General features: G+C 36.5%; 1 protein-coding gene across 4 annotated transcripts in view; it reads left to right on the top strand.

Annotated features, from left to right (window-relative positions):
* The window catches only part of UBE2Q2 (ubiquitin conjugating enzyme E2 Q2), a 75480-nt gene extending 52396 nt beyond the window's left edge, over positions 1-23084 (top strand). For all 4 annotated transcript variants that reach the window (XM_046009861.1, XM_046009862.1, XM_046009859.1 and 1 more), the window contains 4 exons: positions 11536-11584; positions 12060-12155; positions 19653-19719; positions 21786-23084. In XM_046009861.1, coding sequence (XP_045865817.1) covers positions 11536-11584; positions 12060-12155; positions 19653-19719; positions 21786-21817 — 244 coding nt within the window. In that variant the 3' untranslated portion in view covers positions 21818-23084. The remainder of the gene's footprint in view (positions 1-11535; positions 11585-12059; positions 12156-19652; positions 19720-21785) is intronic.
* Positions 23085-23902: the final 818 nt, after the last annotated feature.

The following is a 23902-nucleotide window of genomic DNA, read 5'->3' as shown; positions in this document are numbered from 1 at the left end:
TTGATAAGTTCGTTGAAAAAGGACAGAAGAACAATTCCAAAAGAAAAATAAGGAAGTAGAAAATTTAAGAAATTAAAGTTGAAAGACTAAAGAATCATGGGGAAAAAAGCCGTAATTCTATATACTGAATTCCTCTAGGGTTGGAGGTTTGCAGTTCTTCTTGGTGGGTAAACTTGGTCTTGGCTGGATGTTCTTGCTGATGTTCTGGGCAAGGGGCCTGTTTGCAAAGTCTCAAATGTCTTTGCCCCAGGCAGAATTGCAGCACCCTTGCCAGGGGCCAGGCTAAGTAAGCTGCTCTAGTTTGCTCTCTGTGGCTTTTGTTCCCTGAAAGCTTTCCTCACAGCTTTAGAGAAAGAGAGTGAAAATGGTGGCCTCCCAATCTCCGCCCTGGAGGAGCCAAAGCTTAGGGCCCCACTCCTTAGTGCACCCTCAGAGAAAAGCAGCCAGTTACTCCTGTCTCCCTGGTTTCCAGCCACGCTCCGTGCTCACCAGGCCTGTGACCGGGCATTTCTGTCTCTGGCACATGACCCCTTTAGGAGACTCCAAACCCAGCAGATTCCTGCAGTGGTCTCCCATGCTGCTCTTCCTGAGGAGGAAGGTGGGTCTGCCCGGTTTTGCCGTTTGTTGGGTCCCTGCTCGAAGAGCAGTGGCCCAGCTGTGCCACGGATCACAGTTTTTGGCGACCCCAAACTGAGAGCCCGCTTCTGGGCTCACTGTTTGTAGCCAGCTTCCCCTCTCTTATACCTTGGAGCCCTGCTCCACTCAAGCACCCTTAGTCTTTCTGTGACCCCGAGGGTCCTGAGACCACACTGTCCCAGCAAGTGTGTCTCCCCTCGCCCACTCTGCCAGCCACGGGAGCAGACTTCTAAAGTTCCAATTTTGTGCTCTGCTGCTCTGTCACTTGCTGGGAGCTGGCTCATGGCAGACTCCCTCTCCTGTTGGTCTGTCTTCCCATATATCACCTCGGATTCACTTCTCCACACCCTCCTGCCTTGCAGAAAGTGGTCGCTTTTGTGTTCACAGAGTTTCCGCTATTCGTTGTTGTTGTTGTTTTTTATGATTTTATTTATTTGTTTGACAGAGAGATCACAAGTAGGCAGAGGCAGGCAGAGAGGGCAGGGGAAGCAGGCTCCCTGCTGAGTAGAGAGCCCAATGTGGGGCTCAGTCCCAGGACCTTGAGATCATGACCCGAGCTGAAGGCAGAAGCCCAACCCACTGAACCACCTAGGTGCCTCAGTTGCTGCTATTCTTTTCTTCATTCTCCAGTTGAATTCATTAGGTATTCAGAATGGTTTGATAGTTATCTAGCTGAATTCCTGGAACCAGAAGAAATTTAGGTCTCCTCCTCCTGCTTCAGCTTTAGAATCGCCTCATTGTGGTTTTAATCATATTTCCCTAATGCATATTTCCTAATATTAAATATTTTTCATGTTTTTATTTGACAGTTTCATATACTCTTTCATGAAATATCCATCCATGTCTCTTGCCAGTTTTCTAATTGGATTGTTTTCTGTTGTTGAATTTTTAAAAGATTTTAAAATATGATCTGCATTGTAGTCCTTTGTTGTATATGTGGTTTTTAATTTCTTCCAGTATGTACCTTCATTTTATCCTTCTAATAGTCTTTTAGAGAGCAAAGGTTTTTAGTTTATCTATTTAAATTTATGTGTAGTTGATGAATGATATTATTAGTTTTAGGTGTACAACCTAGTGATTTGTCAGTTTTAAACATTACAAAATGCATACTGTGATAACTTCAGTTACCATCTGTCATCAAAGTTATTAAAATGTTATTGGCTATATTCCCTGTGCTGTACTTTTCATCCCTGAGATTTTAGTTTATACCTGGAAGTTTGTACCTGTTCATCCTCTTCACCTATTCTCCCCCATACCCCATGCCACTTTCTCCCATGCCCTGGCTTGGCAGCCAAAAATTTGTTGTATTTTTTTTACTGTTTGTTTATTTGCTTTATTTTTCAGATTCCACATATAAGTGAAATCATATGGTATTCGTCTTTCTCTGTCTTACTTCACTTAGCATAATACCCCAGGTCTGTCCTTATTGTAACAAATGGTAGGATCCCATTCCTTTTTAAAGCTGAGTAATAGCCCATTGTGTGTGTATGTCATGGCACATGCATGTATAGACCTCATTTCTTTATCCATTCATCCATCAATAGACACTTAGATTAATTCTGTATTTTGGCTATTATAAGTAATACTGCAATAAACATATATCTTCAAATTAATATTCTCATTTTCTTTGGGTAAAAACCCAGAAGTAGAATTACTAGATCATACGGTACTTCTCTTTTTAGTTTTTTGAAGAACCTCCATACTATTTTCCAGAGGGACTACATCATCAATTTACATTCCCATCAACAGTGTATGAGGGTTCCCTTTCTCTATATCCTGGCAAAGACTTTTTGTTTCTTACCTTTTTGACATGAGTCATTCTGACCAGTGTGAGTAGATGTATCACTGTGGCTTAGATTTGCATTTTCCTGATGATTAATGTAGAATATCTTTTCATATGTCTGTTGGCCATCTCTAGGTCTTCTTTGGAAAAATGTCTGTTCAGGTTCTCCACCGATTTTTAAATTGGATTATTAGGTTTTTTGGCCTTGAGTTGCATGAGTTCTTTATATATTTTGGATATTAACCCCTTATTGGCTGTATCATTTGTGAATATTTTTTCCTGTATACTGGTTGCCTTTTTGTTTATTGATGGTTTCCTTTGCTGTGCAAAAGCTTTTTAGTTTGATGTAGTCCCAATTGTTAGTTTTGCTTTTGTTTTCTTTGCTTGGGGGACATAGCCAGAAAAATATTGCTGAGGATGATTTATGAGTTTACTTCCTATGTTATCTTTTAGCAGTTTTATGGTTTCAGGTCTTACAATTAGGTCTTTAATCCGTTTAGAGTTTATTCTTGTGTATGATGTAAGAGAATGGTCCAGTTTCATTCTTTTGCATGTAGCTAGTATCCAATTTTCCTGAAGCTGTTTATAGAAGAAACGGTCTTTCTTCCCCATTGTGTATTCTTGTCTTTGTCGTAGGTTACTTGACCATGTATGTGTGGGTTTATTTCTGAGCTCTCTATTCTGTCCCATTGATCTGTGTGTCTCTTTTTGTGCCAGTACCATACTGTTTTCATTACTGTAGCTTTATAGCATAGTGATACCTCCAGCTTTGTGGTTCTTTCTTAAGATTCCTTTGACTATTCTGGGTCTTCTGTCGTTCTACACAAATTTTTGTTCTAGTTCTGTGAAAAACACTGTTGGTATTTTGATGGGGATTGCACTGCGTCGATGGATTGTTTGTGGATAATATGGGCATTTAAACAATATTCTTCCAGTTCATGATTATGGTTTATCTTACCATTTATTTGTGTCATCTTCTATTTCTTTCATCAGTGTCTTAGAATTTTGGAGTACAGGTCTTTTACCTCCTTGGTTAAATTTATTCCTAGGTATTTTATTCTTTTGGATGCAATTGTAAATGGGATTGTTCTCTTAATTTCTCTTTCTTCTATTTCATTACTAGTGCATGGAAACACAACAGATTTTTTTTATATCTTGTGTCTTGCAAAAATATTTTACTTTGATGAGGTTCAGTTTATAGATGTTTTTCCTTTTATGGATTATGCTTTTGGTGTCAAATTTCAGATCTCTTTGCCTTGTCCTAGATGCTGATGATTTTCTCCTATTTTGTGTTTTCTCAAAGTTTTATGGTTTTACATTTTACAGGTAAATCTGAATCATTTTGAGTTAACTTTTGTATAAGGTATGAGATTTAAGTCGGAGTTTTGTGTAAAGGTCCACTTAGTCTAGTAGCATTTGTTGAAAAAGCTTCCATGGCTTTCAAAATATCTCCTATGTCAGTGACTCCCAGGTTTCTTATATCGTGTTTTTCTGTGTCTTTTCTGCTTCCAGTATCTGCCTGCCTTCTTGACATCTCTACTTGAATGTCTCATATATAGACATCTCCAACTCTATAGCATGAAAACTTGAAGTCCTCTTCTTTCCAGTCTCCTTTCCTGGTCCCCATCTCAGTTATTAAACATAGGGGTTCTTCCTTATATGCTCCTTTCCCACATCGGTCCTCTGATTCTCCTTCTCAGAGAGTTCCCAGATCCAGTTACTTGTCTCCATTTCTGTTGCTACTACTAGCAGTTCTCACTTGGCCCACTTCAGAGGATTTCTGACTAGACTCCTGCTTATGTTCCTTCCCTCTTGTAAGCTTTTAGAGTGATCTTTTGTAAGTGTGTGTTTGATTGTATTGCTCTCCTGCTTAAACTCTTCCATGTCTTTCCGTTGATTGCTCTTACAGGTTGGTGCCCTTACTATATTCTACAGGCTGTCTGGGATCTTGTCCTTGGCTTTCTTTCTCATCCTCTTGTACCACACTGCTCTCAAAGCTGGTGCCCCACTAAACGTCTTTCAGCCCCCTGTACCCAGCAAACTCTTCTTTTCCTCATAACCTTTTTTAAACATATATTCCTCTGCTTAGAATGTTACTCCCACCCACCCTTCTAACTCCTACAAATCTCAACTTGTGCATTACTCATACAGATGCTGCTCCTGACCACCACATTTTAAAAAAGCCCCCCCTGGTTATTCCTTCTCCTAGAACTTTGGGTCTCCCTTCCCTGCTTCGTATTATTCGTTTAACATCTGTAATCTTAACTAGAAGGTACACATCATAATGCACAGTGTCCTGTCAGTTTTCTTCAGTGTATACTCTGGCTCAGTTTGCAGTATATATATGTGTAGTAAATATTTGTGAGTCAATGAATGAGATAGGGAATTACAGTAAGTTAGCAAGATATAGACAATTTAGGGTAATCTGTAATTCCCAGGCTTGGTTTACTTTTTCTATAATATTTTTGGATTTTATGTATTTGAGAGTGAGCTAGTGCATGAGTAGAGGGTGGGGCAGAGGGACAAGCAGACTCCCTGCTCAGCCCCAGGACCCTGAGATCACCACCTGAGCCAAAGTCAGATGCTTAACTGACTAAGCCACTCAGGTACACCCCTGCCCTGCCCCACCAAGGCTTGGTATTTTTATGAGCTATTTTAATGAGCGATCAATACTTTGCTCTTTCTTGCCTAGTTCAGATCAGAGTGTAGTAACTTGAGAGAGAATCATAGAGATTATTTCTTTTTTATCTCATTAATACATGTTGAGTGGCTATTTGTAGACAACTGAAAATGCTTTCTTTATTGGTTGATATAATACGAATTATTATTTGTGCACCAGTTGTCCATGAAGAGAGTATTTCTACTTCTAGATGACTATGGATTATTTCTGTCTGTATTAAGGGAACATGTCTTTAATAGTCTAGTTTTAAGTGCTGGCAGTTTCTTTTATTCCTATCTAAAGGCTCTGTTCTTACAATATGTAGTTTATTTCCTTACCTGAAGAAAGGGGAGGGTCATGACCGTTTTACATGGCTTGGGTAAGCCTTCCTTTTTTTTTTTTTTTTTAAATTTTAATGTGATTATAGTCTAGAATTTGGCTATAATATAAAAATTTACATTTCCCATCTCTTTTTTAGGATCACTTAATCATGTTGTATAAATACTTTATTACGATGAATGGTTTCTCTTGTCCCCTCATAAGTGCAGTTTAAATGATCATGCTAGCTTGTGGATTGGGCAGTTAGCTAGCAAACATTCTTGCAAGAATTTTCTAGTATAATGAAGATTATGAATGGCCTGAAGAGACTCAGGCTTAGGGATAAAGTTTTGCTATACAACTTTGGAAATTGAAGCTTTTTTTTTTTTTTTTTTTTGGTTGGGGTTTTTTGTTTCTTTTTTATTTGTTTTGTTCGTTTGTATTTTGTTTTGGTTTATTTTTCTTAAACGTGTTATTTTTAAGTAATCTCTAAACCCAGCACTGGACTCAAACTCATAGCCCCCAAGATGAAGAGTCTCACACTTCACTGACTGAGCCAGCCAGGTACCTCACAGCTGATGTTTTTTCAAGTTGAAAATATTACTGTGCCTGCATATGTGGCATATTATCTTTTTTTTTTTTTTTAATTTTTATTTGTTTATTTACAGCATAACAGTGTTCATTGTTTTGGCATCACACCCAGTGCTCCATGCAGTACGTGCCCTCCCTATTACCCACCACCTGGTTCCTCAACCTCCCACCCCCCCCCCACCCCCCTGCCGCCCCTTCATAACCCTCTGGTTGTTTTTCAGAGTCCATAGTCTCTCATGGTTCATCTCCTCTTCCAGTTTCCCTCAACTCCCTCTCCTCTCCATCTCCCCATGTCCTCCATGTTATTTGTTATGGCTCCACAAATAAGGGAGACCATATGATACTTGACTCTCTCTGCTTGACTTATTTCGCTCAGCATAATTTCTTCCAGTCCCGTCCATGTTGCTACAAAAGTTGGGTATTCATCCTTTCTGATGGAGGCATAATACTCCATTGTGTATATGGACCACATCTTCCTTATCCATTCATCCGTTGAAGGGCATCTTGGTTCTTTCCACAGTTTGGCGACCGTAGCCATTGCTGCAATAAACATTGGGGTACAGATGGCCCTTCTTTTCACTACATCTGTATCTTTGGGGTAAATACCCAGCAGTGCAATTGCAGGGTCATAGGGAAGCTCTATTTTTAATTTCTTCAGGAATCTCCACACTGTTCTCCAAAGTGGCTGCATTAACTTGCATTCCCACCAACAGTGTAAGAGGGTTCCCCTTTCTCCACATCCTCTCCAACACACGTTGTTTCCTGTCTTGCTAATTTTGGCCATTCTAACTGGTGTTAGGTGGTATCTCAATGTTGTTTTAATTTGAATCTCCCTGATGGCTAGTGATGATGAACATTTTTTCATGTGTCTGATAGCCATTTGTATGTCTTCGTTGGAGAAGTGTCTGTTCATATCTTCTGCCCATTTTTTGATATGATTATCTGTTTTGTGTGTGTTGAGTTTGAGAAGTTCTTTATAGATCCTGGATATCAACCTTTTGTCTGTACTGTCATTTGCAAATATCTTCTCCCATTCCATGGGTTGCCTCTTTGTTTTGTTGACTGTTTCCTTTGCTGTGCAGAAGCTTTTGATCTTGATGAAGTCCCAAAAGTTCATTTTTGCTTTTGTTTCCTTGGCCTTTGGAGACTTATCTTGAAAGAAGTTGCTGTGGCTGATATCGAAGAGGTTACTGCCTATGTTCTCCTCTAGGATTCTGATGGATTCCTGTCTCACGTTGAGGTCTTTTATCCATTTCGAGTTTATCTTTGTGTACGGTGTAAGAGAATGGTCGAGTTTCATTCTTCTACATATCGCTGTCCAGTTTTCCCAGCACCATTTATTGAAGAGACTGTCTTTTTTCCATTGAATATTTTTTCCTGTTTTGTCGAAGATTATTTGACCATAGAGTTGAGGGTCCATATCTGGGCTCTCCACTCTGTTCCACTGGTCTATGTGTCTGTTTTTATGCCAGTACCATGCTGTCTTGGTGATCACAGCTTTGTAGTAAAGCTTGAAATCGGGTAACGTGATGCCGCCAGTTTTGTTTTTGTTTTTCAACATTTCCTTAGCAATTCGGGGTCTCTTCTGACTCCATACAAATTTTAGGATTATTTGCTCCAGCTCTTTGAAAAATATCGGTGGAATTTTGATCGGAATGGCATTAAAAGTATAGATTGCTCTAGGCAGTATAGACATTTTAACAATGTTTATTCTTCCAATCCAAGAGCATGGAACAGTCTTCCATCTTTTTGTGTCTTCTTCAATTTCTTTCATGAGTGTTCTGTAGTTCCTCGAGTACAGGTCCTTTACTTCTTTGGTTAGGTTTATGCCCAGGTATCTTATGGTTCTTGGTGCTATAGTAAATGGAATCGATTCTCTAATTTCCCTTTCTGTATTTTCATAGCAAAGGCGGTTCTAAGGGGGAAATACATAGCCATCCAAGCCTCCCTGAAAAACATTGAAAAATCCAGAATACACCAGCTGTCTCTACACCTTAAAGAACTGGAGAATCAACAACAAATCAAACCAACTCCACATGCAAGAAGGGATATAATCAAGATTAGAGCAGAGATCAATGAGGTAGAAATGAGAGATACAGTAGAACGTATCAATGAAACTAGAAACTGGTTTTTTGAAAGAATCAGTAAGATCGATAAACCATTGGGCACACTAATCCAAAAGAAAAGAGAGAAAGCCCAAATTAATAAAATTATGAATGAAAAGGGAGAGATCACAACTAACACCAAGGAAATAGAAACAATCATCAGAAATTATTACCAACAGTTATATGCCAATAAGCTAAGCAACCTAGATGAAATGGATGCATTCCTGGAAAGCTACAAACTCCCAAAATTGAACCAGGAAGAAATTGACAACCTGAATAGACCGATATCTAGTAATGAGATTGAAGCAGTGATCAAAAACCTCCCAAAAAACAAGAGCCCAGGACCTGACGGATTCCCTGGGGAATTCTACCAAACTTTCAAAGAAGAAATAACACCAATTCTCCTGAAGCTGTTCCAAAAAATTGAAGCAGAAGGACAACTTCCAGACTCTTTTTATGAAGCCAGCATTACCCTGATCCCCAAACCAGGCAAAGACCCTACCAAAAAGGAGAATTTCAGACCAATATCACTGATGAATATGGATGCAAAGATTCTCAACAAGATCCTAGCAAACAGGATCCAGCAACACATTAAAAAGATTATCCACCATGACCAGGTGGGATTCATCCCTGGGTTGCAAGGTTGGTTCAACATTCGCAAATCAATCAGTGTGATAGAACACATCAATAAGAGAAGAGAGAAGAACCACATGGTCCTCTCAATTGATGCAGAAAAAGCATTTGACAAAATCCAGCATCCGTTCCTGATGAAAACGCTTCAAAGTATAGGGATAGAGGGAACATTCCTGAACTTCATAAAATCTATCTATGAAAGACCCACAGCAAATATCATCCTCAATGGGAAAAAGCTTGCAGCCTTCCCGTTGAGATCAGGAACACGACAAGGATGCCCACTCTCACCACTCTTGTTCAACATAGTATTAGAAGTTCTAGCAACGGCAATCAGACAACAAAGAGAAATAAAAGGTATCCAAATTGGCAAGGAAGAAGTCAAACTCTCTCTCTTCGCAGATGACATGATTCTTTATATGGAAAACCCCAAAGACTCCACCCCCAAACTACTAGAACTCATACAGCAATTCAGTAACGTGGCAGGATACAAAGTCAATGTACAGAAATCAGTGGCATATTATCTTTAAATGATCCTTAAATGTTTTTATTCTACTATCCTTGAATTGTCTTAATATTTAGCAGGAACTATTTGGAGACAAAGAGCAATAAGGGTGTGGAGCATATATTAATAAAATGAATATGATTCAGTGTGGAAGTAGAAACAACCACTCCTTTTAGGTTAAGTGTACATACTGCTCATAGTTGTTAAGGAAAATTTTACTTACCTCCCTTTTTATGTAGGTACAAGAACTATTTCTTTTGTTTAGACATCCAACAAACATTTGCATAGTTATGGCCTTGTATAAAATGTACTTTCTTTTGGCTCATGAGTACAAAAACTTGCCTCCTTCCCACCTGAAAGACTCTCCATCCCCAGAATGAAGAGTGGCGTGTTAAAAATTGGGGGAAATCGGAGGGGGAGATGAAGCTTGAGAGACTGTGGACTCTGAGAAACAAACTGAGGGTTTTGGAAGGGAGGGGCGTGGGGGAATGGGTAAGTCTGGTGGTGGGTATTAAGGAGGGCATGTATAACATGGAGCACTGGGTGTGGTGCATAAACAATGAATCTTAGAAACTGAAAAAATAAAATTATGTTTAAAAAAAAAAGAAAGATGGTACTTGGATAATTCATAACCTGGGCTGGTCCACATAACTCCTTTTCTTAAGATCAGTCCCTGAGTACCTGTCTGTATTTAGCAGTTCTGTAGTGTAAGGAACAAGAATAGTGTTAACTCATTAACAGATTATTAGAATTTGAGCAGTTTGTGGAGAAACCAAAACCCAGATCAAAACATGGATCTTCTAATTCTGTTAAAACAGCAAGTGCTTTATTTAAAGCCACTATATACAAGATACTCTTTGAGCCTAGTGGGAAAGTCAAATGACTGGATATAGATTTCTGTATCTAGGAGAATATACAAGGAAGTTTAAAGTCTCCTGATTCTCCACCTAAATTTAGTGTTTTGACGTGTTTTTCTTTCCTTCTTATAAACATTAACTGTGGAAGTTCCCAGAGTTTGGTGCAGTCTGGTAAGGGAGACACTTGCTTAAATTCTCCAGGATGTGGGAATTATTGAATAATTGCCATTATCGAATAATTTCACTATGACTAATAATACTGGTCTACAGTAGAAGTTTTTAGATTCCTTATTTTTCTGTGGTTTAGTTTAGTCAACACAAGGATGCATTTGGCTAAGCCAAGAATGCAAATCTTAGAGGCTAGAATTGTCTTGTCAAGTTTTATTGGAGGAAATGATGACATTTGGAAGAGTAGGGAGCCAGAGGAATATTAGGCAAGGGAAAGTCATGGGCAAAGTCCCAGAGGACAAAAATGTTTGTAATGGACTCAGTGTTCACTTAGATCTAATCAGACTTGTAGTCTTAGCTTATGTATTTTCAAGATTTATCATCTTTCTTCTATAATTTCCTTTGTCTTGATTTTATTTTAGGCATGTATTTCATATATTTTGAAGCTTAAAATAACATTAAAGGAGAAATGAAATTATTTTGTTTGAGAAAGGGTTAAACAGTTGAATAATCTTGATCTGTATAAGGATTTCCTAAAAGAGATCTGGGAAATTCCCAAAATTTGTCTGGTTCAGAGAACAGTTCTCAGGATTAGAGAAATTGAGGAGTCCTAGAGAGAGGCTCTATATGGTCATAATGATTTGATCCTCACAAAAGTGTGAATAAAAGCAATTTAACCATCAAATCGTATTCTGTTCATTATTATAGATAGAGCGAAGTTGGTGCTATTGGCTAACATGATGGTAGAGAAAATTTCAGATGAATATAACATTCCCATTCTCTGGAATATTTAGGGCTACAGTCCTAGTTTCTGATATCCTTAGAGTCTTTGGTATTCTGTTTCTAAGAACCATTACTTAAAAAAAAAAAAAAAAGATTAAGACTGTAACAAAGCGCTGACATTAGAATTTTTTAACTACCCTTTTATTCCTAGAACCGTAACTAACTGCTGTTCTCATTTTTGCATATTATCTTCTAACCTTTACTTGTATGCATACTTCTTAGTGGTGGTCCTTTAAAAATTAAGAAGGAACAGGGGTGCCTGGGTGGCTCAGTGGGTTAAAGCCTCTGCCTTCAGCTCAGGTCATGATCTCAGGGTCCTGGGATGGAGCCCCGCATCGGGCTCTCTGCTCAGCGGGGAGCCTGTTTCCCTTCCTCTCTCTCTGCCTGCCTCTCTTTCTACTTGTGATCTCTGTCTGTCAAATAAATAAAATCTTAAAAAAAAATTAAGAAGGAACATTGAGATCTAGAGAATTAAATATGATTCCTTTTCTCTTTTTAAGGTACGTGTTAGGCGGTGGGGCACTGTGTATGGAACTTCTCACAAAACAGGTGACTATTTTCTTATGGTACTCATATTTTTTCAGTCTGAATGGAGTGTTTTGATGATGTAAATTAGATTTTGAAGTGGAAAAGCTCTGATATAATACCACCTACTTAAAAAAATTGTTTTGAAGAGCACATACTTTTAGTAATGAAAAGCTACTTAGGGCAAACCAATAAAATGACACTGTACTTGGTTCTTAATCTATGCAAGTGTGTGCACTTAATCTATGCAAGAACAGTTTCTCTATAAGGTTATAATTTGCTTATGTTTGATACTTAGAATATAGGATTTTTGTTTTGTTTTATTTTTTTGTTTTATAAGATTTTAGGAACAGTACAACTTTACTTTTTTCTTTTGTATTCAGACTTCTTAACATGGTTTTGCTGTTGTCAAGCTGTTATGTGCCATTTTATTAAGTTTTCCAAAGTGGAAATCAAAAGTACCATTGTGTATTATGGAAGTGTTTTCTTCTTCCTGTAGGGCTGGAGCAGTGCCTACTCAATAGAATCAGTTATCATGCAGATCAATGCCACATTAGTCAAAGGCAAAGCCAGAGTGCAGTTTGGAGCAAATAAGGTACTTTTATTAAGAAGATCACATATATTCTGTTACCTTATGAGGCTTTTTCTTCTTCTTTTAGTCTTTGTTATTCTTACTATAGGTAAACATGTCTATAATTTTAAATCTAATATTGGTATGTACATACTAATAAGTTAAAAATTATATTTACTTTAAAGTTTCCCAAAATTGAGTTCATGTTATAATAGTTAATTAATTTCCAGTGAGCATTTATATGCTGGGCTCTGATCTAAACTTCTTACTTATAGGTACTATTTCAACCCTTTTACTGATCTAAGAGTAGGTATTATTGTCCTCATTTTGTAGATGAGAAAACTGAAGCACATATAAGTTAGATAACTTGTGTAAGGTGACAGCTGGCAGAATGAGGATTGGAACCAGACAGTCTGGTGTTATTACTTTTACATATATACTCTTACCCATGGAGTTATGTTCTTTATTCACTATGTCAGAAAGCTCTTTCCAGGTCTAATTGTAGTTATCTGTAATGAGTTAAAAGGACCAAGGATAAGACTCTAAAGTTAGTATATTTTGCAAAAATAGTTGTTGATGGAAATTATCCTGACTTAACTTATTAAAAAATTTGGATGTTCCTAAAGGTATGTGTGAATTTTGTGCTAGATACCTATCCAAATAATATTAAATTTAAATGTGTATTTATAACTGTATTGCACATCAAAACATGAGTTCACTACAATCTTAGCTCACAGAAGAAGCAAAAAAGCAAAAAATTTAAAAGGCTATTATGAAAATCATTTATTTGGGATAGTACTATATAATAATGGTTTTACTTGAGCTCTTTTAACAGCTATTTCTTCACACCGAACTAAAATAACATTTTTTAGAAGGTCTAGTGAATTGCTTAACTACATTTAACTAGAATGTCTTAATAATGTATATATTTTATGTGTATTAAACATGTCAGTAGAGTGATTATGTACTAAGACATCAAATTTTATTTTTTGTAATAATAAAATTTATGCTCACTGTATGGTTTCTGACATAGAAAAAAGTTTAAAAAAACCTGAAGTCATCTGTAATTTGACTACCTAGAAATACTATTAACATTTGGTATAATTCTGATCTTTTAATAAAATTTCTTCCTGGCATTTATTTATATGTAGAAGTTGATGTTAAATTTCATGATGTTTTTTAAAAAAAATTAGCATGCTTCTCTTGTTAAAATATAAAAGGCTTACAACAATGATCGTTTTGAGTAATTGAACATCTTACCAGTAATTCACTGTGTAAACTTAACCTCTTCTGGGTGTCTGCATTTACGTAAAATACAATTGATCTGGTTATTTTTAGTTTCTTCTAGCATTAAAATTTTATAGTACCAATACTCTGTTCAGTGCCACAGTTCCCTTGGAATTACTCAATGTCAGTAGAATTGCTTTCAACCTTTACATTTCTGTGATTTATAGGTTTCTTAGCAGGTAAAGAATAGAACCATTTTATATAGAATGTTAAGTCAGGTGGCTTGAGCACATTTGCATATTAAAGTATGTCTTAGAAGGTGAATTTTTTTTTTTTGTATTTTTTTTTCCATTTTATTTATTTTTTCAGCGTAACAGTATTCATTCTTTTTGCACAACACCCAGTGCTCCATGCAAAACGTGCCCTCCCCATTACCCACCACCTGTTCCCCCAACCTCCCACCCCTGACCCTTCAAAACCCTCAGGTTGTTTTTCAGAGTCCATAGTCTCTTATGGTTCGCCTCCCCTCCCCAATGTCCATAGCCCGCTCCCCCTCTCCCAATCCCACCTCCCCCCAGCAACCCCCAGTTTGTTTTGTGAGATTAAGAGTCATTTATGGTTTGTCTCCCTCCCAATCCCATCTTGTTTCATTTATTCTTCTCCTATCCCCCTACCCCCCCATGTTGCTAAGTCAATCGGAGAAAGACAACTATCATATGATCTCCCTGATATGAGGACATGGAGAAGGTGAATTTTTTAAATAAATTGTTATGGTAGGGTGGCTCAGTGGGTTAAAGCCTCTGCCTTCACCTCGGGTCATGGTCTCAGGGTCCTGGGATCGAGCCCCACATCGGGCTCTCTGCTCAGCGGGGAGCCTGCTTCCCCCGCTCTCTCTCTGCCTGCCTCTCTTTCTACTTGTGATCTCTGTCTGTCAAATAAATAAATAAAATCTTAAAAAAAAAATTTATAAAAAAATAAATTGTTATGGTAAAACTTTACTCTCCTCCCCCCCTTTTTTCTTCTTATTAATAAATATCACTAAGAATATGGAAACTTGGGATGCCTGGGTGGCTCAGTGGGTTCAGGTCTCTGCCGACAGCTCGGGTCATGATCTCACGGTCCTGGGATCAAGCCCAGCTTCAGGCTCTCTACTCAGCAGGGAGCCTGCTTCCCCCTCTTTCTCTGCCTGCCTCTCTGCTTACTTGTGATCTCTGTCAAATAAATAAATAAAATCTAAAAAAAAAATATAGAAACTTTACATGATATAATAGGAGTTTTACCTTAAAGGATTTTAAATTCTACAGGAAATAATCTGAATGTTATCTTTAAAAATACTGTCAAATAACGTGGTAAATGGTGTTTAAAATATGTTACCATTTGTGTGTGTGAGAGAGAGACAGACAAGGATCTATCATATAGGTGTTTTCTTAAGCATCTATAAAGATATTTAAGAAAGTACTAACAACTATATCTGATAAGGGGGTATTGAAATATTGATGGGGTGGATTAGAGATAGGAGGGAGACTTTAAATCATTTGTGCTCTTTGAACTTCTTTTTGACATGTAACTACTACAAAAATATCTTAAATATTTTAAAAGATACATCAGCTGTTCAAAAGAAATGAATGAGTTTGTCTCTTGAAAATATTACTAAAATGATATACATAAGTCCTGGAAAATAAAAAATTGCCTCTCAGCACACATGAAATTTGGAGAAAGGGTCAAATTGGTGTTGCTGAGGATCTGCAAATCTGTGCATGCAAGAATCATTGTACAGTCTTGCCATTAGCTTTCTCTCCTAGGCTTAGCTAGCAGGAGCTGAGAGCAAGCCACGAGGCAGGAGGACGTTGGCCAGGCTGGTTTTCTGGTCAGTTAACATGGGCTACACGCTATAACATTAACTCTAGGCTGTAGTGGTGAGAAAGCCTTTTAAAGTAGAGTTCTGTTCTCATGACTTAGCAAGAATTTGGGGTTTGGGTGGGCAAGGTAGTGCCCTTACAGATGTTCATTCACCACGTAGCATGCATGATAGTTGAGGTAAATAGTGAAATTCTAGAGCACACAACTCCCAAACTGTTCCTACAGTCAGGAAAGTCACCTTTCCTTCCACGTTGCCCATTGCCTCCAGTTATTTACCTACAGAATTTTCTGGTGAGTGATCCCATTCAGATGAGAGATCTGGTTTTTAGTTTTTTCTTTAAGGGAGATGGGGAGGTGCTACCTGTACTGTCTTTTATTTATAAATGAGTGAGGTTGGTAAGCCAAATGTGAGAACCTTATGTAATCCTGAAATTCTCCAAAGAGGCTAAAATGCTCTCAAGTTGGTTGTATCCACAGTTCTCATCAGAAGCATACATAAATACTCTTCTGAGGAAAGCTTTTCTGATTTAGATCTACAGGATTCTTAAAGGTTTAAGATCAAGTACATGTGAATTCATGAAAGATCACAAGCAAACAAGCCAGCGCACATGAGAATGGGTAGAAACAATAAATGAGATATATATTCCCAAAGACTTTACATTTTGAAATAATCAGACACACAGATTAGAGACTTCAGATATTATAGTTATGAGGAAATGAATAGTTATTTGAAAAACATAAAGAAAAAGAAAAAAAGAATCCTAAAATCGTTCCAACAATGAGACCATCAGGAATAATGAGACAAATCTGAAAAAGAATGAAATAGAATTTACAGAAATGAAAATATAGTTGAAATCAGAAATAATAGTTGGGTTAGGTATCAGAGGGAGAATTAATTTGTTAGAAGAAATAAATCATAATGTCGTACAGAAAAGAACATGGGACTAGACATTATGGTAGAAGTTGAGAGGTGATGATCAAATTGAGGTCTAAAATGTCTTATTGGAACTCCAGGCAAAGATAATAAAATTATGTTAAAAATCAAGAGAAATAGAAACCAGAGAGTAAGGTGGTAAAGGCAAGTCACAAGTATAAATGGACTGAAGTTACCAGTTAGATTGAGTTAATAAAACAAAATCTAGCAGTTTCTAGTAAGTTTAAATTGTGAGGCTAGAGGGGCATGTGAGTGGCTCAGTTGTTTGGGTGTCTGCCTTCAGCTTAGGTCATGATCCCAGGGTCCTGGGCTCAAGCCCCCTATCACATTCCCTGCTCAGGGAAGAGCCCGTTTCTCCCTCTTCCTCTGCTCTTCCCCTACTTAATGTTTTCTCTCTTTTTCACATGCTTTCTCTCTCTCTCAAATAAAATCTTTTTTTAAAAAATTGTGAGGCTAGAAAAAGATTGAGAAGTTTTGTTGTTGTTGTTTTAAGGAGAGAAGATGATAAATATATGGCAGTATACACTAAAAAAAAAAAAGGAAAAAAAAGATGACATGGCTATATAATATCCAAGTAAAATTTTCTAGCAGAAAGCATTAGAGACTCCGTAGTGATCAAAGTCAATCACCAGGAGGATGTAATAATTACTTACTTTACTTATTAAAATAGCATCAAAATATAGGTTAAAAATGTGATAAATAAAACTAATATAGTAATAATCATCTGTTTACTATACTTAAAAGTGGTGAAACCAGAGGAGAAATTGACAAAGTCACCATCATAATGAGAGAATTTAATGTGCCTTGTTCATGGTAAGTTAAATATGTGAAAAACGTAGAAGATTTGCATAACAAATTAAGCTAGGTCAAATGGACAATTGTAGGACTCTGTACTCAATAGTTAGGCACTACATCTTTCCCGAGCATTTATGAAATATGGGAAAAAAATCACAAATTCATATTTAAGATAAGCCATAGAATTTGAATATAATGCAATTAAGGTTACAAGTCAGTAATGAAAAGTTAATAAAAATCCACATGAATTTGGAAATTGAACACAATTCTAAATCATGGTTAAAAAAATCTATGAATGCCTTTAGCTCAGGTCATGATCCCAGGGTCCTGGGATGGAGGCCTGCCACCAGCTCCCTGCTCAGCAGGGAGTCTGCTTCTCTCTCTCCCACTCCACCTGCTTGTGTTCCCTCTCTGGCTATCTATCTCTGTCAAATAAAAAAAGAAAATCTTTAAAAAAATTATACAAAAATTTAAAAATACTTCGAACTGAACCATAATGGAAATACTAAAATTTTCTTTCTGTCCCTCTTTCCTTCTCTATCATCTCTCTCTCTGTCTGGAACATTCATGAAACTAATCCTGGCCAATGAAGAAAACTTCAAATTTTGAAAGTAGAAAAAGGACAGATGTCATTCTCCAATCCTAATTAAATTAAAAACTATAATAACAAAATCAGAAAACAAATGTTCCTTTTGTGGAATTACGAAACTGAAATAGCCCTTAATGGGGCTTTGAAATGAAAACTACAGAATAGCTAGAGAACAGAATAGTGAAATCACTGCATACTGGAAATTAAATGAGCTCAGAGGGAATACTCCTTGCTCTTAAATCCATTAAAAAAGAGAATAAAAATGAACCAAGCCTCTAGCTCAGTGTTAGAAAGGACAGTCAACTAAGCTGGAAGAAAGTAGAAAGAAGGGGTTAATAAGGTCAGTGAAGTAGAAAACAGATGGGGCTAACTCCCTGTTAGGAGAAAGCCTCTGCATTGGCAGTCTCTTTAAACTAGTAATTGAAGATCATGCTATTGACAACTGAGAGTGGGGAAGGCTAATGTTCTTATTTTTCTCTTCTTATCTTGTAGGTGGGCAGTAGGGTTAGGAAGTGACAGCTTCTTGATCACTTGCAAGTTTCAGTTTATGTGTATTTTGTCATATATAATCTATTTTTATTGTATTTTTGTCCTTTGAACATATAGACCAACTAAAAAACACTACTTTTCATTAGCTTGGAGATAGCATTATGGCATGTTTTATGTTTTTCAGATACATTATGGGAGGGTTTTACTATTTTAAAAGAGCTCTTAGAAACTGAAAAAGGCTACACTCTAGAAAAAGAAAAAGTTACAAAATATCCATTTGCAGAAAAAGAAATAAATGGCTTCTAAAAACTTGGAGATAAACTCAGCCTCCCTCAGAGATAAAAATGAGATCAAACCCACACTATGTTCATCTTCCACCTCTGATTTTGTCACAAATAACAAAGGTTTATAAGAGCACTCTGGTGAAGCTGTGTAGAGGCATTCTCACACATAGCAGGTAGGCAAGCCCATTTATACAGTCTTGTAGAAAGCTGTTTTAGCAACACCTCAAGATTACAAAGGCATGTATGTCTTTTGGCCCAGCAGTTCTGAAACTCAAGGACTTTTTACCAGTGCTTTGGAAATATTTCTGCAGAGTTGCTCACGGTAACATTGTAGCAACAAAATATTGAAAACAACCTAAATGTCCACCATTTGGGGATTAATAAAATGTTTGACTCTCCATTCAATGGAATATTTCATGATTTAAAAAACAGATTAAGCTTTTTGCACACTGATGGGGGAACAAGGTCCAAGATATGTTAAGTGAGAAAAGGGGTAGAACAGTATCTGTAGCATGCTACCTACCATTTGTTGGGAGGAAAAGCAGGGTATGGTGGCTAATAACAATAAGCTATACATGATTATATAATCTTAAGTAGATACAAGAAACTCCTTTAGTACAAGAGGACTCCTTTAGTAAGGCCTCAGTGCCACTTATGATATTTAACTCAAGATGTTACTGATGGGGTGCCTGGGTGGCTCAGTGGGTTAAAGCCTCTGCCTTCAGCTCAGGTCATGATCCCAGGGTCCTGGGATCAGGCTTCGCATCCTGCTCCCTGCTTGGCAGCAAGCCTGCTTTCCTTCCTCTCTCTCTGCCTACTTGTGATTTCTGTCTGTCAAATAAATAATAATAAATAAAATCTTAAAAAAAAAAAGGATGTCACTGATACACATAGTCCTTAAAGCTTAAGGTTACCTTACCTAAAGGTCAGATTTTGGTTTTGGTTTTGTTTTTTGTTGTTGTTGTTGTTTTTTGGGTGGAAGTTACAAGGAAGAGAGTTAGCGTTTTATTCATGTACAAATAGCATTCTTTACCTTGATTCATCAGTGGAAAGTGATACTAGAACTATAAAGCTTTATACTTGTCCAGTGGTAAGAGGATTTATAAAAATGAATTAAGTGTATATAGATTTTTATTGTAGTACAACTTTGGTTTTGTTCCTCTAAAGTGGTAGAGAATAATGGAATTGAGAAATGAGGGTTCTAAGTGAAAATTATTTTTGAAATGGAAATATAATTCAGTTTCATGTGTTCTTTTAAGCATAGTGGTGATGCATCCATAAATTATTTGCAGTGATTTTCATCTACTTATAGTTTTTATTTAAAATGTATAATTCTCTTTCAGAATCAATATAATCTGGCAAGAGCCCAACAGTCCTATAATTCCATTGTACAGATACATGAGAAAAATGGTATGTTTAATTCAATAAGTATTTATTACCATTTATAGAAGTTTTATATAAGATATTATTGATAACTTACCCTGTTTATTTTTGTTTTTGCTTTAATTTCTTAAAGTACTGTTACCACAGTGAAAAAGTTTAACTTAACTTGAGGATGCACACAAAAATCTTTGTATCCTAAATACTTGGACTGAGAAACTGAATCAGAGTCAAGATTTTTCAGTACATTAGTGAATGAATCACTTTACTCATTTGAAATGTATGATATTAGGATAGGAGCTGAGTTAAAGGCAATTGTACAGGTGGAGTTCTTGCTGATACTCAGTAAATGTAATCAGGATGCTGGACCAGCTGTTTCTGAAACATCTTCAGATTACTTAATGCTCTTTGACGGTTACACACATTTATTTATTCAAATAAAAATGGTTCTAATTTCAGTATGTATACATACACTTAAGAGTATTTGAGTTGTAAGTTTTAAAAAGTTAAAATATCTGTCATAAGCTTTATTCTGCTTTAAATTTTGCTTGTATTCACAATGCATGTTTTGAGTTATTGTCTCTAACAGTGAGGTGGATTTGGAATTAGAAGACTGATTTTTCAAGTGCCATTTGTGTTACTCATTAGCTCTCTGTCTCTGAGCAAGTCCCATTACCTCTCAGCCTCTGTTTCCTCTTCTCTAAAAAGGCATATCTGTCTTGCCAAACTTGTGAGGAAAAAGAATAGTGTATTTGCATGGTGCTTTGTAACTAAGTGCTGACAACAAGATATTGATTATAGCCCTGGTAGTGAAACTGATGCTTTTTTGTGCAGAGTAAATAAATAAGAACTAGTTTTCTTTAAAGAGAGTATTTACAGTAAAGTGTTCTTTTTTTTTTGGTTAGGCATTTTATTTTATTTTATTTTATTTTATTTTTTTCCATTTTATTTATTTTTTCAGCGTAACAGTATTCATTCTTTTTGCACAACACCCAGTGCTCCATGCAAAACGTGCCCTCCGCATTACCCACCACCTGTTCCCCCAACCTCCCACCCCTGACCCTGGGAGGTTGGGGCAACCTGAGTAAAGTGTTCTTTACTAGAAATGTGGTAGCTTGTGACTTAATATCTGTGCTTTCTGCTCACTTTCGTTTTAATCACAAAGCAAACTCTTTACTTTTACAGTGACTATTTCTGAAAGAATAATACTTGAAATAGTTCAGGCCTCTGAAGAAGGAAATGATAAAATCTGAGGGCAAGACTGGGTTTTCATAATAGTAATTCACAGCACACTAAATTAGTAGATCCACAGGTACCCGTATAGTACTTCATAACCATGTGGATGCTCCACATTTCTTGGTATATTCATACTGTTCCAATGGCCATTTCATTGCTAAGCAGTACTTCATTTCATTAGCCTTTCTATAGAAAGCTTAGATTTTTGTTGTCTGGGAAACAGTCACATTTTTTCTTCTCTTTTATTTATTTTTTGTTGAAGCAAACATTGTGGTCAGCATTCAAAAATGTTTATGGAAATGTATTTTAGAAAGTGGGTGTGTATAAGCTTAGCTTTGGGGAAAGAGCAGTAGATTCAGAATGAGGAAATGGGTTCTAGGTTGGTTTTTGCTGCTAACTCTGATCCTAGGCATAGTCACTGCACTTGCTGAGATGACTTCCTCACTGGTGAAATGGTATCATTGTATTACTGACAATCAAGATTCTTCTTACTTTAAAATGCCAGCATTTTGTTTGAGGGATAGTTATTTTTAGTGAGGTTTATTTTTACGCAATTGAAATAGAAGATAACACCTAGCTTGTAGGCTATTGTTCCATGCTATCATCTTTAGCTAGAAATTCGATTACTATAGAAATTTTATGTTGAAAACTCAAATACAGATTATTCATAGAAAATAACTTTTATATTGTGCACATATCGAAATGCTGTATTACCAACTCAAGTGTAAGTTTAATTTTTACAACAGGTTTAAACAAGAAAAATATGAGTAGGGAAAGTAGAAAGTAGCTAACCTTAAATGAAATGCCATTTCTCCTAGTTGACTGAAGGTATTTTAACTTTTTTTCCCATTGTGTTTCAGGCTGGTACACCCCTCCAAAGGAAGATGGCTAAATATGTTGACTACCGTATGTTTGGACCAATGTTGCTTTAAAGAAAATCTTTCCAACATGCAGACACAAGCTTTGAGTGCCCCTTTAACAGCAGTACCGAAGATATTAGCTAATAGATAATTTTAGTGGATAATCTGTCAATTGATATCCTGTATGAGTTACAGCCTTTTCATTTTGATGATTTTAGTTATCTTGGACTGAGCAGTGGGGCCTTTACTGTATTTTTTGTGATAAATACACATACTGGCCACTCATGATCTCCTTTTCTTGAAAAATCTGTTAAGCAGACAAGTTAGCATCAGGTTACAGAAGTTGTGACCATATGGTAACTCTCCCATATTGAGCTCATACATTATGAGGACTTGCAATATACTGTTCCATTTAGAGTCAATAAAAGTTTAATTGATGTTTAATATTGGTTTAGAAAATTTAAGGTCTTCTAAATCACAGTAGCCTTTTCAAGTTAAAACCATTTTTTGATACTGCCAAAATAGTGACAGGAAGCCTACTCATTAAATTGTTAAATATTTTTATGGCTAGGTAAAGAGTGAATTGTTTCCTGAAGATATGCTCTTAATTGACTTGTACTCTTTAGGCAAAGCAAAGCAAGGCTGTGTAAATTAAGTAGTAATTTCCACTGGGGCATCAGAGTCTTGCTGGGCTGAATCTCCTTCTTGTTGGTTCAGTATTTCTTATGAAGAACTGCAGTATAGAGCTTGAAGTTATTTAAAATACTAAATCATTTTATTTTATGTTTCCATTTTATTAACGGGATGTTGCAATCATTTTTAAACTAATAAACTTGTAAAGTGATTGGCACAAAGAATCCTTGAGCAAAAGCTGCACAGTGACGTACAGAAAGTTATCTAATTTGGAGACTCTTAAAATTTTTGCTATAGTCATAACCATGGCTTTTGCATTGAAAGACTAATAGGAACTCTACGTGTGTTCATTCTTTTATAAAACCTGACTCAAATCAGTGTACCTCCATTTTATTGCCTTACCTGAATCAATCCTGTTTGGTTGATGATAGATTTTTTTGTATACCCAAGTTTGATTTAAAAGTAAATTCTAGTTATTAAGCACTTTTAAAATGAAATCCAGAAGCACATTTTCTGCACAAACAAGTTACAAAATTCAAAAGTGTTTCCTATGCATTTGCTCTAAGTTTCAATTTTTAACTTTGTAAACCACATCAGAGAAACTTGGCACTTCTGCATTATTGTGTGTGTTTAATTTCTTTTTGTTCTATTTTGGTTAAGAGGACAGTAGAAAAATTTTCCGGAATTTTTGTTTGCTTGGTTACATTTGTGTAAAGTTCTGATTGCCAGTTGCTGAGATAATAAGTGACCAGGCAGAATTCTTTAAAGCATTAAAGTTCCTTAAACCTAAGGCTAAATCTTGAATACATTATTGAATTCTTTAATATCCTGATGGTTAACAGATTGACAGCTGCACATTTGGCATGCTTTGTTTTTTTGGGGTTTTATTTTTCATTGCAGATTTATTTGGCAATGTACAGTAAATTTTGTAAACTTGCATCAAGTTTATGAATAAAGAACCATTTAAAAAATAACTTTGTTACTTTTCCCTCATAAGAGATAATAGAACTTACAAACACCTGAAGCCAAGAGTGAATTTTTTAAAAACGGGATTTATATATGGTGGGATGGGGTGAGGAGAGGGTTGAGAGGAACAGAGGCAGATTGATTTAACAAGAGAAAGCTAGAGAACCTAGAAATGGTGTGCACAGACTTGGTATACTCAGGTTTTCCTCAACCTTTTCCCTCTCCCACTCTCATTCCTTAATATAAATCGAAGTGCTGCTTTCTCCATAGTTGTCCGTATTTTCCTCAGTTATAATAGTCTGCTCCTTCTTTAGTATTCCCTTAGCCTTACTCAAAAGTATCAAGTTATCTCACAAGAAATCCTGAAGTCAGAGAACTCCAGGCCTGGTACATCTGGCCTCTGCTATGCTGCTTTGAGATTTTTCCATGTTGGCTTCATCTTTGTATTTAATGTTATCTGGATGTTGTAACCATGTTACTCTGTCCAGAGGTAGATAATGGTCTTGTCTTTTAGAAGC

This window comes from Meles meles, chromosome 6, assembly GCF_922984935.1.
Source record: "Meles meles chromosome 6, mMelMel3.1 paternal haplotype, whole genome shotgun sequence".
NCBI lineage: Eukaryota > Metazoa > Chordata > Mammalia > Carnivora > Mustelidae > Meles > Meles meles.
Note: the sequence above shows the minus strand (reverse complement) of the source record. Positions and strands in the feature narration are given on the sequence as shown.